The 12,470-nt window shown below is 41.3% G+C and overlaps 1 protein-coding gene across 2 annotated transcripts in view; it reads left to right on the top strand.

The window, feature by feature from the left end:
* The first annotated feature begins 615 nt into the window (after window positions 1-615).
* The window catches only part of LOC111144012 (coiled-coil domain containing 174), a 24,781-nt gene continuing 12,926 nt past the window's right edge, over window positions 616-12,470 (top strand). For both annotated transcript variants that reach the window (XM_022498072.1, XM_022498073.1), the window contains exons 1-5: window positions 616-806; window positions 3,394-3,498; window positions 4,141-4,241; window positions 9,640-9,698; window positions 12,099-12,276. In XM_022498072.1, the coding sequence (XP_022353780.1) occupies window positions 765-806; window positions 3,394-3,498; window positions 4,141-4,241; window positions 9,640-9,698; window positions 12,099-12,276 (485 nt within the window). In that variant the 5' untranslated portion in view covers window positions 616-764. The remainder of the gene's footprint in view (window positions 807-3,393; window positions 3,499-4,140; window positions 4,242-9,639; window positions 9,699-12,098; window positions 12,277-12,470) is intronic.

The raw sequence follows: 12,470 nt of genomic DNA, 5'->3' as shown, positions 1-12,470 counted from the left end.
AACACTAGCTCATTTAACTTATTTCACTCTCATTAAATCCCATGAAGTAGATACTTTATTCCCATTTGGAAATTGAGGCACAGAGAAGTAAATTTCCCAAAGTCACATAGCCAGTAAGTGCAATTGGAAACCAGGAAACTCGCCTCTGGAGTTCATGTTCTTACCAGCTGAAATATGTAAAGTGGCACATAGTAAGCACTATATTCATGTTACCTATTATTATTGTTATTTCTACCAAGATTAATATAATAATCTTATATAATATAATCACATATGGTTCTTGTGAGAATTAAATAAGTTAACCTATGAGAAGCACCAGACAGTGCCAGTCATACTGCAGGTCTTCAAAAGGCATTTAGATCTTTCCAGTCCTACCAACCCGCCTTTCTTTTCACAACGAAGAATGTTTGTGGTCACTACGCCCTCCCCAAGATGGCGCCACCCAACGCCAAATCCGCCCCACTCAAGATGGCGCCCAACGCTCCGAAAGCGACATTCCGCCCTTCTCAAGATGGTGCCAACACTAACTCTTATTATCCTTTCTCTTTCTTCAAGATGGCCTTAACACTGGGCATTCTTTGACTCTCTCAAAATGGTGGCAGGCGCAATACGCACAACATCTGACCTTTCCAAGATGGCGCCAGCGTCGCATACTTACTGTCGCTATTATTACAGACTCTTCCGGTTGTGCGGAACGCAGGCATTTGAGGCCTGCAGGAGACAGTGGCGGGTTCAGTTTTTTGCTGAGACACGCTGGCGGCAGAATGGACCGGAGGAAAAAGCCTTTGGATGTTACGGCCTCCTCGGTGAGTGCGGGTACAGGTGATGCTACGGGGCTCCGAGTTCTCATCTCCAGTAGACAAGAATCTCGACCTTGTTTCTTCACTCGGGAGACCCAGACCTGGCCTTCCCTCAGACAGGAACCCGGACCTGGCTTTTCTCGGTTGGGGACTCGGGCCAACTTTCTTACTTGCAGGACGCGGTACTTGGCTTCTCCCCTCGGATACAGGACCAGGATTCCCTCTTTAGATACAGACCTGAACCTGGTGTCTTTTCCTGTTTGAGTGTCCCTGCCTTCCCCCTGCGGCCACCCGTCCAGGCCTCCTTGCCAGTCCTTTCTCCCTCTGTGCTTGCTGTACAGACACAAACCGCCTTCCTCGTTTCCTTTCCACTCCACGGACTAGAAGGGGCCTCCCAGAACATGAGGGAGGGTGACTTATTCCCGGGGAGCCGAGAGCGCCCAGCGTCCCGACCAGGAGCTAAACAGTGTGAATGCACCCATAGGTTGCAGTGCCTGCGGGTTGTAAGGTCTAGCAGGATGTAAGCAGTTTTGTTAAATTAGCTACTTCTAGGGAGAAAACCTGCTGGAGTACGTTTCTGTGCACTATCTCATTGAATTCTCCCAGCTGCATTAGGGAGTAGGTGCTATTAATATTCGTGTTTTCTAGGATAAATTTGAGGCCCAGTAAAGGAGGTGGCTTTTCCCAGCTTACATACAGAATTCTTAGCGATAGAACTGGTGCACTCAGGCTGTTCCTCACCAAAGCTATTGCCTTTTCTGTTACATCAGAGCAAATTGCCTAATATTTGATTTAATCTTCAGTTTACTGCAAAATATTAGGATGCAAAAGGAGTGCAAAGGAAAACTACTACGTGTCCCAATATTTGAGTCTCTTTTTCTTGTCTCATATTGAAAATGAGCACTGGTTATTAGGGTTCAGCATAAGGAACCAAAAAGCTGGAAATATTAAGGTTATTCTATCTGACAGGTTAAAATAAGCAGTAACCATAGTAGAAATGCCATCTGGAAATGGACAGTTTTCAGAGCATCTTCCTTTTAAAACTCAAAAGTGGTCATAGAAGAGGAAAATGTGTGGCTATAAAATTGTTGCAGTTAAGAAAGCTCAGAAGAAGGAACCAAAGTTTTTGTGTTTAGAAACTTAGGGTATTAGGTCTTAGGATGAAACTGCCGTTAGCATTATTAAATCCCTGCCAAGGCTGCTTTTAAATTGGTGTCTTCCAAAATAGAAGTCATTGAACTCAGTCATTTTGATTTCCCTTAAAAGTCGGTCTGTGATGCCGGGTTCTATAAGTATCTGATTTATAGGGAGCTGTATCCGGACCTTTAAAAAAGGAACTGGCATTTTGTATTTCTTTGCAGAGTAGACAGTGGTGATTGGTATAAGTGAGAGGTAGGCATGGATATTCACCCAAGAGCCCTGTTCTTTCCTGTTTTTGAACCCAGTGATTCAACCAAACTTAGAGTTTCCAGAACATACATAAACTTGGAGCTCTTCTCATTCACTCAGTCCACTTTATTTCTAATTGTTGAAATCTTGCCGATGTTTTTTTTAAAAGTTTATTTATTTAAGTAATCTCTACACCCAACATGGACCTCAAACTCATGACCTTGAGATCTAGGAGTTGTGCTCTCTTTTGACTGAGCCAGTCACACGCCCCTCACCTATCGTTTAAGGCTCAGCTCAAGGCTGTCTCTGATCACTGTGGACAGAAGGAAATGCCCCTGTAGCTGAACTTCTGTGCTTTTTCTTCCACCACCACCACCCCTTTTTAAAGATTTATTTTTAAGTAATCTCTACACACAATGTGAGGCTGGAACTCACAACCCAAGAACAAGAGTCTCATGCTTCACCCACTGAGCCAGTCAGGTGTCCCTGTTTTCTTTCACTTCTAAAGTCATTTATTACATTTTACTGATATTATAAGTTACCTTTAAAAAAAAAATAGGTTGTAACTCTTTGAGGCACGAGAGTGTCTATTTCATGTTTGTATGCTGCTCTTTAGTGCTCAGATAGTTGAACAAAGATATTTTTCTGCAGAAATAATAAATTGTGATGATTAAATGAGGTTACAATATAAAAAAGCCAAGTACAATGTCAGGCATGGAGAAGATATTTAAAATTGTTAGTTCATTTTTTTTTTTAATAATTTATTTGTCAGAGAGAAAGCACAAGCAGGGGGAACAGCAGGCTTCCCGCTGAGCAAGGAACCTGATGTGGGACTCGATCCCAGGACCCTGGGATTATGACCTGAGCCGAAGGCAGCTGTTTAACCGACTGAGCCACGCAGATGCCCCTTAAAGTTTTTAGTTCAATCTGAATCTAACAAGTGCAGACTTCATTTACTTTGCTTAATCACATTCCCCTTAGCCCAGTATTGAAGGTTAGGGTAGAAATACATTACCAAGAGAACTGGAATGCTGTAGGACTTGGTTTTATTTTGTACTGGATTATGCATTCACAGACATTTAATTTTGTATCCATTTTTGTGCATTTATAGGAACTTTAAGTTTTGCTTTGAGAATTACAATAATTTGGAAATCTAGTCACTCATTAAAATTAACTAAATGTTTGCTCATTGGTTTTATTCTAGTTGGTAGACCTTAAGGCTGAACTCTTCCGAAAACAAGAAGAATTCAAACAAGAAAAGCTTCTAAAAGATTCCGGAGTTTTGGGAAAACCAAAAACAACTAATAAGGTAAAAATAAGATTTAGTTATCTCCATTAATTCCAAACATGGGGAAATTATACCGAGTTTTTTTTAAAATGTCCTTCTCTGCTACATATAAAAATTAAGAGAAAATCCCTGGTAGCTGAACATCTGCATAAAATGTTTTATATTAAAATAGAAATTAGAGCATTTAAAAGCACATTATAATACTGTAATTACACAGCACTTCTTTTGTAAGAGTGCGAGTTTTAATTAGTGGTTTGTGTACATTCTTATGAAAGATCAGCTGTATAGGTATTATTAATACAAACAGATAAACAATTAGATGATACAGTAATATAGCAGAAAATATCAGGGTCTTTAAGAGTTGTGACTAGGTTATGATATTCATCACTTCTGTTAATCTATTGAATTAAGTTGTAATCATTCAGGAGATAAGAGAGAAGTAATTCTGTAGTTGTGTAAAGGAATTCTTTATATAATTTAGGGCTTTTTTTTTTCAGCACTAGCTTTTCCTTGTATAGTCTATCTGCATGACAAAGGTTGGCTCTCAGATCTAGTTTTCTTCATAGATTCGTAAATTTAATCCGTTTTTCTTCTGATGTGTAAGTAGAGATTTTTTTGCAATCACATGGTTCTATTTTGTCTTTTTAAATAAATATGCTGCAGAAACCCAGTATCTGGAGCAAACAGAATGCAGGAGTTTCAAATCGAGCTGAGAAGGATACAGAACAGAAGATCGAGGAACAGAAGACTTTAGACAAAGCAAGGTAAAGTTAAGCTCTGCTAACTATAGTTGCCTCTGAGGCTACCCAAGCAGAGAAGTGAGAGTTCCACTTTTACACTTCTGGGTTAACAGTTTTAATTTTGTCATTTTTTCAGCCATATGCTCTATAAATATAAAATAGACTCTGAAAATAATATAATTTGCAGATGTATTTGTAGTCTTCTAAGAAGAGAAGACATAACCTTAGTCTGAAAGATGAAACAAGAGTCCCATTTTGAGCCTTTATTAGGCACTAAGATGGTCATCAAGTGTTTAAGAAGTGTCCACATGGTGGTGTGGTTCTGGGACACTAAGTAATATTACAGTAGCATTTAGAAACTAAATTATCCCCCTTTTTATTTTTAAAAGCTTGAAAACAACAAAATCATCGAAAGAAGAGCACGGTGAATCTTCTAATACTCTTTACCTAAGTTCACCAATTAATGTTTTTCCACGTTTGCTTTTGCTTCTCTCTTCTCTCTCCTGTCTTGGTGTATGTGTACGTAGATAAACTTTGCTAAACATCATGATACTTTGCCTCAAAATATTTCAGTATATATCTCCCAAGAACAAGGACATTGTCCTACATCACTACAATAATGCTATCATACCCATGAAATTTAATACTAATAAAATAATATCTATTTTATGGTCTATAGGCAGAGTTCACCAGTTATCCTGGTACAATTAAGTCCTTCATAGTTTTGTTTTGTTTTTTTAATTTAATCTAGAATTCAAAGATTGCACATTGCATTTAGCTTTCATATTTTTATTTTTCTCTTTTAAGGGGGAGAAATTTTGTTTATAGCATGACTTTCTCTTTTTTTTAAGTTAATTTATTTTTTTCTTTAGTAATCTCTAGACTTGACGTGGGACTCAAACTCACAACCCTGAGATCAAGAATTGTACACTCCTCCAACTAAGCCAGCCAAGCACCCTGATGGTGTATTTCTTTAGTCTTCTTTAATCTAGACTAATTCCCAGGCCTTTTTGTTGTCTGTTATCCCATTGCTGTTCTTGAAGAGTCCAGGCCTGTTGCTCTACAGTGTATGATTACAGTCACATTAACTGTTTCTGGTTAAGAATAAAATGTATATGATGTGTTCTTCCTGTTGGATCACAGTAGGAGGCTCACATTGTCAGTTTGAGTTGTTATTGGTGATGAAGTTTGATCAGTTGGTTAAGAAAGGCCTGCTAGATTTTTCCACTGTAAAGGTGCTCTTCCCCATTTGTAATTAATAATCTAAGGAGGGAAACTGAGGTTATGAATATCTTGTTCACCAACATATTTCCACATAGTTATTACATTGGTGATCTCTAAGTGATGATTTTTCTAATTCTTTCTTTTCTAATTCCATCTTTATCTTTATTTTCATTCCATTTATTAACTGGCATTCCTCTGTAAAGAAGAACTCTCCCTTATTTGCAGTGTCACCCTAAATTTAGAGAGAATCCCGTTTTTTTTTTTTTTTAATGAAATGATCACCTTTGTTCTTTTTTTTAATTTAATTTATTTATTTGACAGAAAGATCACAAGTAGGCAGAGCGGCAGGCGGGGGGGGGGGGGGGGGGGGGGGGGGGGGAAGCAGGCTCCCTGCTGAGCAGAGAGCCTGATATGGGGCTGGATCCCAGGACCCTGAGATGACCTGAGCCGAAGTCAGAGGCTTAACTCACTGAGCCACCCAGGCACCCTGAGAATCCCAAGTTTTAATGTCTGTCATGACTCATGTGCTTTTGATTTATTGCATAATAAAAACTACAGTTGCAAACAGTGGTCGCTAAGGTTGCTCAGCTCTTCTGGGTCTGAAAAAAAGAGAATATTAGCACATTTGGGACACTGTTTTTCTTTGCATTGACCTATTCCCAGCAGACTTGGGGTATATTAGTTTTTGAGACATCTTTCTCACCTCCTGGACATATTCTCAGAAATCTAATTTGTTGAAAGGTAAATTTTCATTTATACATTTGTAAATGTTTTCCCAGATACTTTGCTATGATTTTTTCTGTCCAGTGACCTGTTAATGTAATACTTTGGCTTCTCTGCACTTGTGAGGGGTCAAGTCTTTCCTTGGTCGGCAGGACTTCTGCGTCTCCTGGAGCTCAGAACAGACAGGGGCAGTTCCAGAAGGGGATAAGGCCTTAGGCAAGTTACTTCTCCATTGAGACTTATCTATGAAGTGAGGTGGTGTCTACTCTGCTCTCGGAGCTCTTGAGGGGATTAAAGGAGATACTACGTAGTGCCTGGCACAGAGTGGTTCCAGATAACTATTCATACTCTTGCCCTCTGAATTCCATCTTCCTTACTGAAGAAATTTTTCTTTGAAGTCTCTAATGACTTCCTCCTCTACTAAATCCAGTGGCCATTTCTCTGGACATCTTCCTTGATCTCCATTACTCACTTGTAGACTCTCCCGCCATCTTCTGTTACACTGTATCCAGACTCCATATCCTTTCTCACGTTTTGATGTACCTGCCTTTCTCTGTCCTTATTTTGTGCCCTCTCTTCTGTGCTCAGCATCCTCCACAGCTCTGGTCTCTGCTTGAACATATCGAGCTCATTCCCACCTCCTCTTTACTCTGCCTCACTTGCTTTCTTCCCAAGATCCTGTCATGGTGGACTTTTTCTCTCTAGACCTTAGCTCAAGTGTCACCTTCAAAGAGGTTTTCCCCAGCTAACTTTTCTAGTGTCCACCAATTACTCTGTCCTGACGCCTGCTCTTTGTGTTTTGTTTTTTAATTAAAGTGTTATTTTCATGGAAACAGTAAGATTCTACACAGGTTATTACAGTAAGCCCCCCCGATATAGGGCAAGTTAACCTTTTGGAAGTTGAAGGGCCTCTAGTGGTGACAGCTGCTTTTATTTCCTCCCCTTCTCAGCACTTGTCCAAAATCCTCATTCTCATTGATTTATTATTGTCCTTCTCCCCTTCTATAAGAAGAACTCTGTGAGCATGGGGAAGGAAGGAGACATGGAAGCAGTACTTGTTGAATGAATGTGCAAAACGGGAGAGGACTCTTTCTGACCCAGATGGCAGAGAAGCAGATAACATAACTGATGGCACGCTCTCGTGTGTGGTCTAGATACTCTCCGTGATAATCCTAAGAGGCAGTGTTTTTTTTTTTTTATCTATTCCAGATTTAGGAATTGGGGCTACAAGAAAGGTGAAGTAATTTGTTCCAGAGCACATAGCCATGTGACCAAGGGACTTTATTGTCTCAGAACACCATTAGGAATGAAATTTTCCGGGGTGCCTGGGTGGCTCAGTGGGTTAAGCCTCTGCCTTCAGCTCAGGTCATGATCTCAGGGTCCTGGGATCGAGCCCCACATTGGGCTCTCTGCTCAGCAGGGAACCTGCTTCCCCCTCTCTGCCTGCCTCTGTGCCTACTTGTGATCTCTCTCCCTGTCAAATAAATAAAATCTTTAAGAAAAAAGAAAAAGAGGGGCACCTGGGTGGCTCAGTGGGTTAAAGCCTCTGTCTTCGGCTCGGGACATGAACCCGGGGTCCTGGGATCGAGACCCGCATCGGGCTCTCTGCTCAGCAGGGAGCCTGCTTCCTCCTCTCTCTCTCTCTGCCTCTCTGCCTACTTGTGATCTCTGTCAAATAAATAAAATCTTTAAAAAAAAAAAAAGGAAAGAAAGAAAAAAGAAAAAGAAATGAAGTTTTCCATTGTGATTAAGTGTGATTCCTCACAAGCAAAAGCTCAGGTGACCTTTTTGGGACTTCTCTTTACCATCATTAAGTATTTCTAGAATAAAGAATTGCCAGCTGTCTTGGTCTGTGCCCACTAAAAAAATAAATGTCACCAGAATTAACATGAGCAGAGAGGCGGCTTTATTGAAATACCAGGGCTGGGGGTGCCTGGGTGGCTCAGTGGGTTGAAGCCTCTGCATTCGGCTCAGGTCATGATCCCGGGGTCCTGGGATCGAGCCCCGCGTCGGGCTCTCTGCTCAGCGGGGAGCCTGCTTCCCCCTCCCCTCTTTGCCTGCCTCTCTGCCTAAAAAAAAAAAAAGAAAAGAAATACCAGGGCTGATGTTTGTTTTTTATTAGCTATGTGTCATGAACAAATTGTTCATGCTCTGTATAAAACACATATCATATATATATATATATATATATATATATATATATATTTAACATCCTTTAATTTAAATTCAACTAATTTACATATAATGTATTATTGGTTCCAGAGGCACAGGTCTGTGATTCACCAGTCTTGTATAATACCCAGTGCTCATTACATCACATGCCCTCCATCACCCAGTTACCCCATCCATCCATCTCCCTCCCCTCCAGCAGCCCTCAGTTTGTTTCTTATGATTGAGTCTCTCATGGTTTGTCTCCCTCTCTGGTTTTGTTTTGTTTTATTTATTTATTTTTTTAGATTTTATTTATTTATTTGACAGAGAGAGAGATCACAAGTAGGCAGAGAGGCAGGCAGAGAGAGAGGGGGGAAGCAGGCCTCCCGCTGAGGAGGGAGCCCGATGCGGGGCTCGATCCCAGGACCCCGAGATCATGACCTGAGCTGAAGGCAGAGGCCCAACCCACTGAGCCACCCAGGCGCCCCTCTTGTTTTATTTTTTCCTCTCTTTCCTATGATTGTGTTTTATTTCTTAAATTCCACCCATGAGTGAGATCATATGGTAATTGTCTCTCTCTGATTGACTTATTTTGCTTAGCATAATAACCCTCTTGTTTCATCCACATCATTGCAAACAGCAAGATTTCATTTCTTTTGATGGCTGCATAGTATTCCATTGTGTATATATACCACATCTTCTTTATCCATTCATCTGTTGGACATCTGGGCTCTTTCCATAGTTTGGCTATTGTGGACATTGCTGCTATAAACATTGGGGTGCGGGTGCCCCTTCGGATCACTCATTTGTCAGGTATTATATTTTTAAGAGACTTAGAAGAAGTTGGTCTTTAGCCCCCTTAGAGAAGCCTAATAAGCCATAGACGATCAGGGACCCTTGTCTGAAAACAGTAATGCAGAGAGTTTACATTGAATTTGGTGATCTGTTTGGAAGATTGTATATAGAAAATGTTTTTGTTTAAATATCTCCTTTTTTTTGGTATTTAATTCAGGTTGCACTTGGCATTTGCATCTGGAATCTTACTTCATTATTTATTTTCAGGTACTGATTGAGAACTTGTGCCAGGTATTGTTTTAGGCCCTGGGATACAGTCATGAATAAGAGAAACATGGGCCTGACATTTAGTCGGCAAATTAGGCGTCACTGGGTCTGAGGGTCCCCTTAAGGCAGAGTGGTTAGCTCAAGTTACAGCTGCCGCACCGTCAGACTGGGCTTCTCTGGTGCAGGGCGTCACAGTCAGGCAGGCTTAGCAGGAATGGCTGGTGTTGGACCATTTCTAATACTTGTCTTTTTTTTCTTCTAGGGAGAAATTGGAAGAAAAAGCCAAATTATATGAAAAAATGACTAAAGGAGACTTTATAGGTAAATACAATAATTTATTTATACTTCTCTATTTTCTGTAACTCATACAGCCCTGTAATATTTTGTTATTTGTTAGAATAACCATAAGAATGGGGAGGAAATTTAAGGAATAATACAGATTACTTTCTGTGCTGGCAAGACCAGAAAATCCGCAATAATTGTTGATTGCCCAGCATGTTCCAGGCTATGTTAGGTGCTGTGAGAGAACAAACAAGATTCTCTGCCTCTGCCCTCAAGGGGGTCATCAACAATGGAGGCCAGTGGTGTAGAAGAAAGGTAGGAAACGAGGTCCAAAGAGACTACCATTATAAACTATTATAGCTATGTTAAAAAAGATTAGGAGGAGTTATGGGTATACAGGGTGTTGAAGTTATGTTTCCTTTTCTCCGTTTTTTATTTTTTCTCTGATGGGCCTGTAATTGCTTCTAAAATAATAAAAAGATCCCCCTTTCCTCATACTGTCCAGAAAAGTAAAACCCAGTCTACAGTTAGATAGAAGTAAAAAGATTTTATTTTTTTTATTTTTTATTTTTTTAAGATTTTATTTTCTTTTATTTGAGAGAGAGAGAGAGAGAGAGAGTGGGAAGAGCAGAGGGAGAAGCATACTCCCTGCCGAGCAGGGAGACTGATGCGGGGCTTCATCCCAGGACTCTGGGATCATGACCCGAGCTGAAAGCAGAAGCGTAACCAACTGAGCCACTCAGGCGCCCTAATAGAAGAGATTTTACAAGGCAGTGTGTATTTTATTGCCAAAAGGCATTTGGGGAAGTCTTTAGGGAGAAGGTAGGCTCTGATAGGGTCTTAAAGGCTTTGAATAGCTGGAGAAAGGATTCTGCAGCGGGAGAGTGGTGAGAGCAGATCTGCAGAGGGAGGAGAGGGCCAGTGTTGGCAGGATGGACTAGTGTGACTGGGCCCAATGGGCTGGAAAAGGGGGCAGTGGGGCAGCAGGAGAGGCAGGGCCAGAACCCTGGTTGTTGGCTACCCACAAAGCCAAACTCCCTCTTCCCGGATGGCAGAGGCATGTACCCTGCATGGCACTTGAGCCCCGTGTTGGAGAGTCAGGCACTCTTAAAGCTAGGGTACAGAAGAGAGGCCCTGTCTTCTTCCTTAAGAAGCAGCAGGGTGTCCGTTAACCAGGAGGCCTCACTATTACGTGGTCTTATAACTCTGCTCTGGGAAAGTACATCTCTTTGTTATGTGAGTTATTTTGTGGCTTTAAGAAAAATTAAAATCTTTTACTTTTGATTCAGACTTGACTTGCATTGTTACTCTAGAGACCAGGTCCAAAGGCCTGTGGATGTGGGGATGTGGTCCAAAACAGCGGGCTTACCTTCTGATGGGCATAGTGTCCCTATGTGTTTGGGCAAGCTGAGTTTTGAGCCTCAGTTATTCTCCCCTGTATGCTGGGGCTTAACACCAGATACTAGGATAGTATCTGCCCCACACAGCACAATACAGTCCTCAGAAAAACTGAAGCAGCTCTATAAAATCCAGTGTAGTGACACTTCACATGAACCTTATTGTGCATACATCAACTGTCCTGGGCTAAATTAAAGTCATGGAGTGTTATTTAACTTCCAGTGTATTAGCTCAGGAGGTCACAAGCCACACATCTCTGTGTGCCCTGCAGATCCTGGCACCATGCCTTGCCTGAAGGTGCTGTTCGTTGGGTTGAAAAGAATTCAGATGACTTTGTTTACCCTATACAGTGACGCTTAAAAAACACCGTACCACCGCAATGTAATTAGGGTTAAGTAAGGTAGCCCCTTGATTGGGGAGGAATACGTAGCAACAAAGGTCTGTTGCTCCGGTCCGGCAAGATGATCACTGTAGTTCTACATCGACATGTCACCGGGTGGATGGGTCTCTTGAGATCAAGTGGTTTGATCTTAAAATTGCATTCTGAGACCGTATTGCTCACTTATCCTGTTGATGGGTCAGCAGAAGACTTTAAGCACTTGCAAGAATTTTTTGTGTGGTCTGTGTTTCTGATGGCCTGTTTGCCGCTTCCCTGTCAGGTCTGTGATGGCTCCGTGTCTTTGAAGTGTTCAGGGGGAGGAAGGGGTAGTGAATGCATCAACTAGTGAACTGTCCAGGGCTAGCTGCCCAGCGGTGACTGTGACCACTTCATAGCAGTTCCGTCTGCTTTGAAAAGAATCAAAAATCTAAAAATTGGGGCGCCTGGGTGGCTCAGTCGTTAAGTGACTGCCTTCAGCTCAGGTCATGATCCCAAGGTCCTGGGATGGAGCCCTGCATTGGGTTCCCTGCTGGGCGGGGGGCCTGCTTCTCCCTCTCTCACTCCCCTGGCTTGTGTTCCCTCTCTCACTGGTGTCTCTATCTGTCAAATAAATAAATAAAATCTTCAAAAAAAAAATCTGAAAATTGATTTTTCTGTCTTAGATGAAGAAGTGGAAGATTTGTACCTTGTGGATTTCACACAGAAGATCATAGATAAACACAAAGAAATGGAGGTGTTTGGTGCCAATAGAGATTCTAGAAAGGCAGCAGAAAGAGATGATGATGAAGAAAATCTTTCTGAAAAAGATATACCTCCTCCCCAGGACCCCAGTGAAGAATGGTTGGTGATAATGACACAGTTTGATCATGTTAACATTCTCAGACTTGTGTTTACCTTTTTTTCTTTTTTTTAATTAAAAATTTTTTTTAATTAACATATAATGTATTATTAGCCCCAGGGGTATAGGTCTGTGAATCGCCAGGTTTACACACTTCACAGCACTCACCATAGCACATACCTTCCCCAGTGTCCAT

This window comes from Enhydra lutris, unplaced genomic scaffold (assembly GCF_002288905.1).
Source record: "Enhydra lutris kenyoni isolate GAN:26980312 unplaced genomic scaffold, ASM228890v2 scaffoldscaffold10, whole genome shotgun sequence".
Taxonomy (NCBI): Eukaryota; Metazoa; Chordata; class Mammalia; order Carnivora; family Mustelidae; genus Enhydra; species Enhydra lutris.
This window is presented reverse-complemented; position numbering and strand designations above follow the sequence as displayed.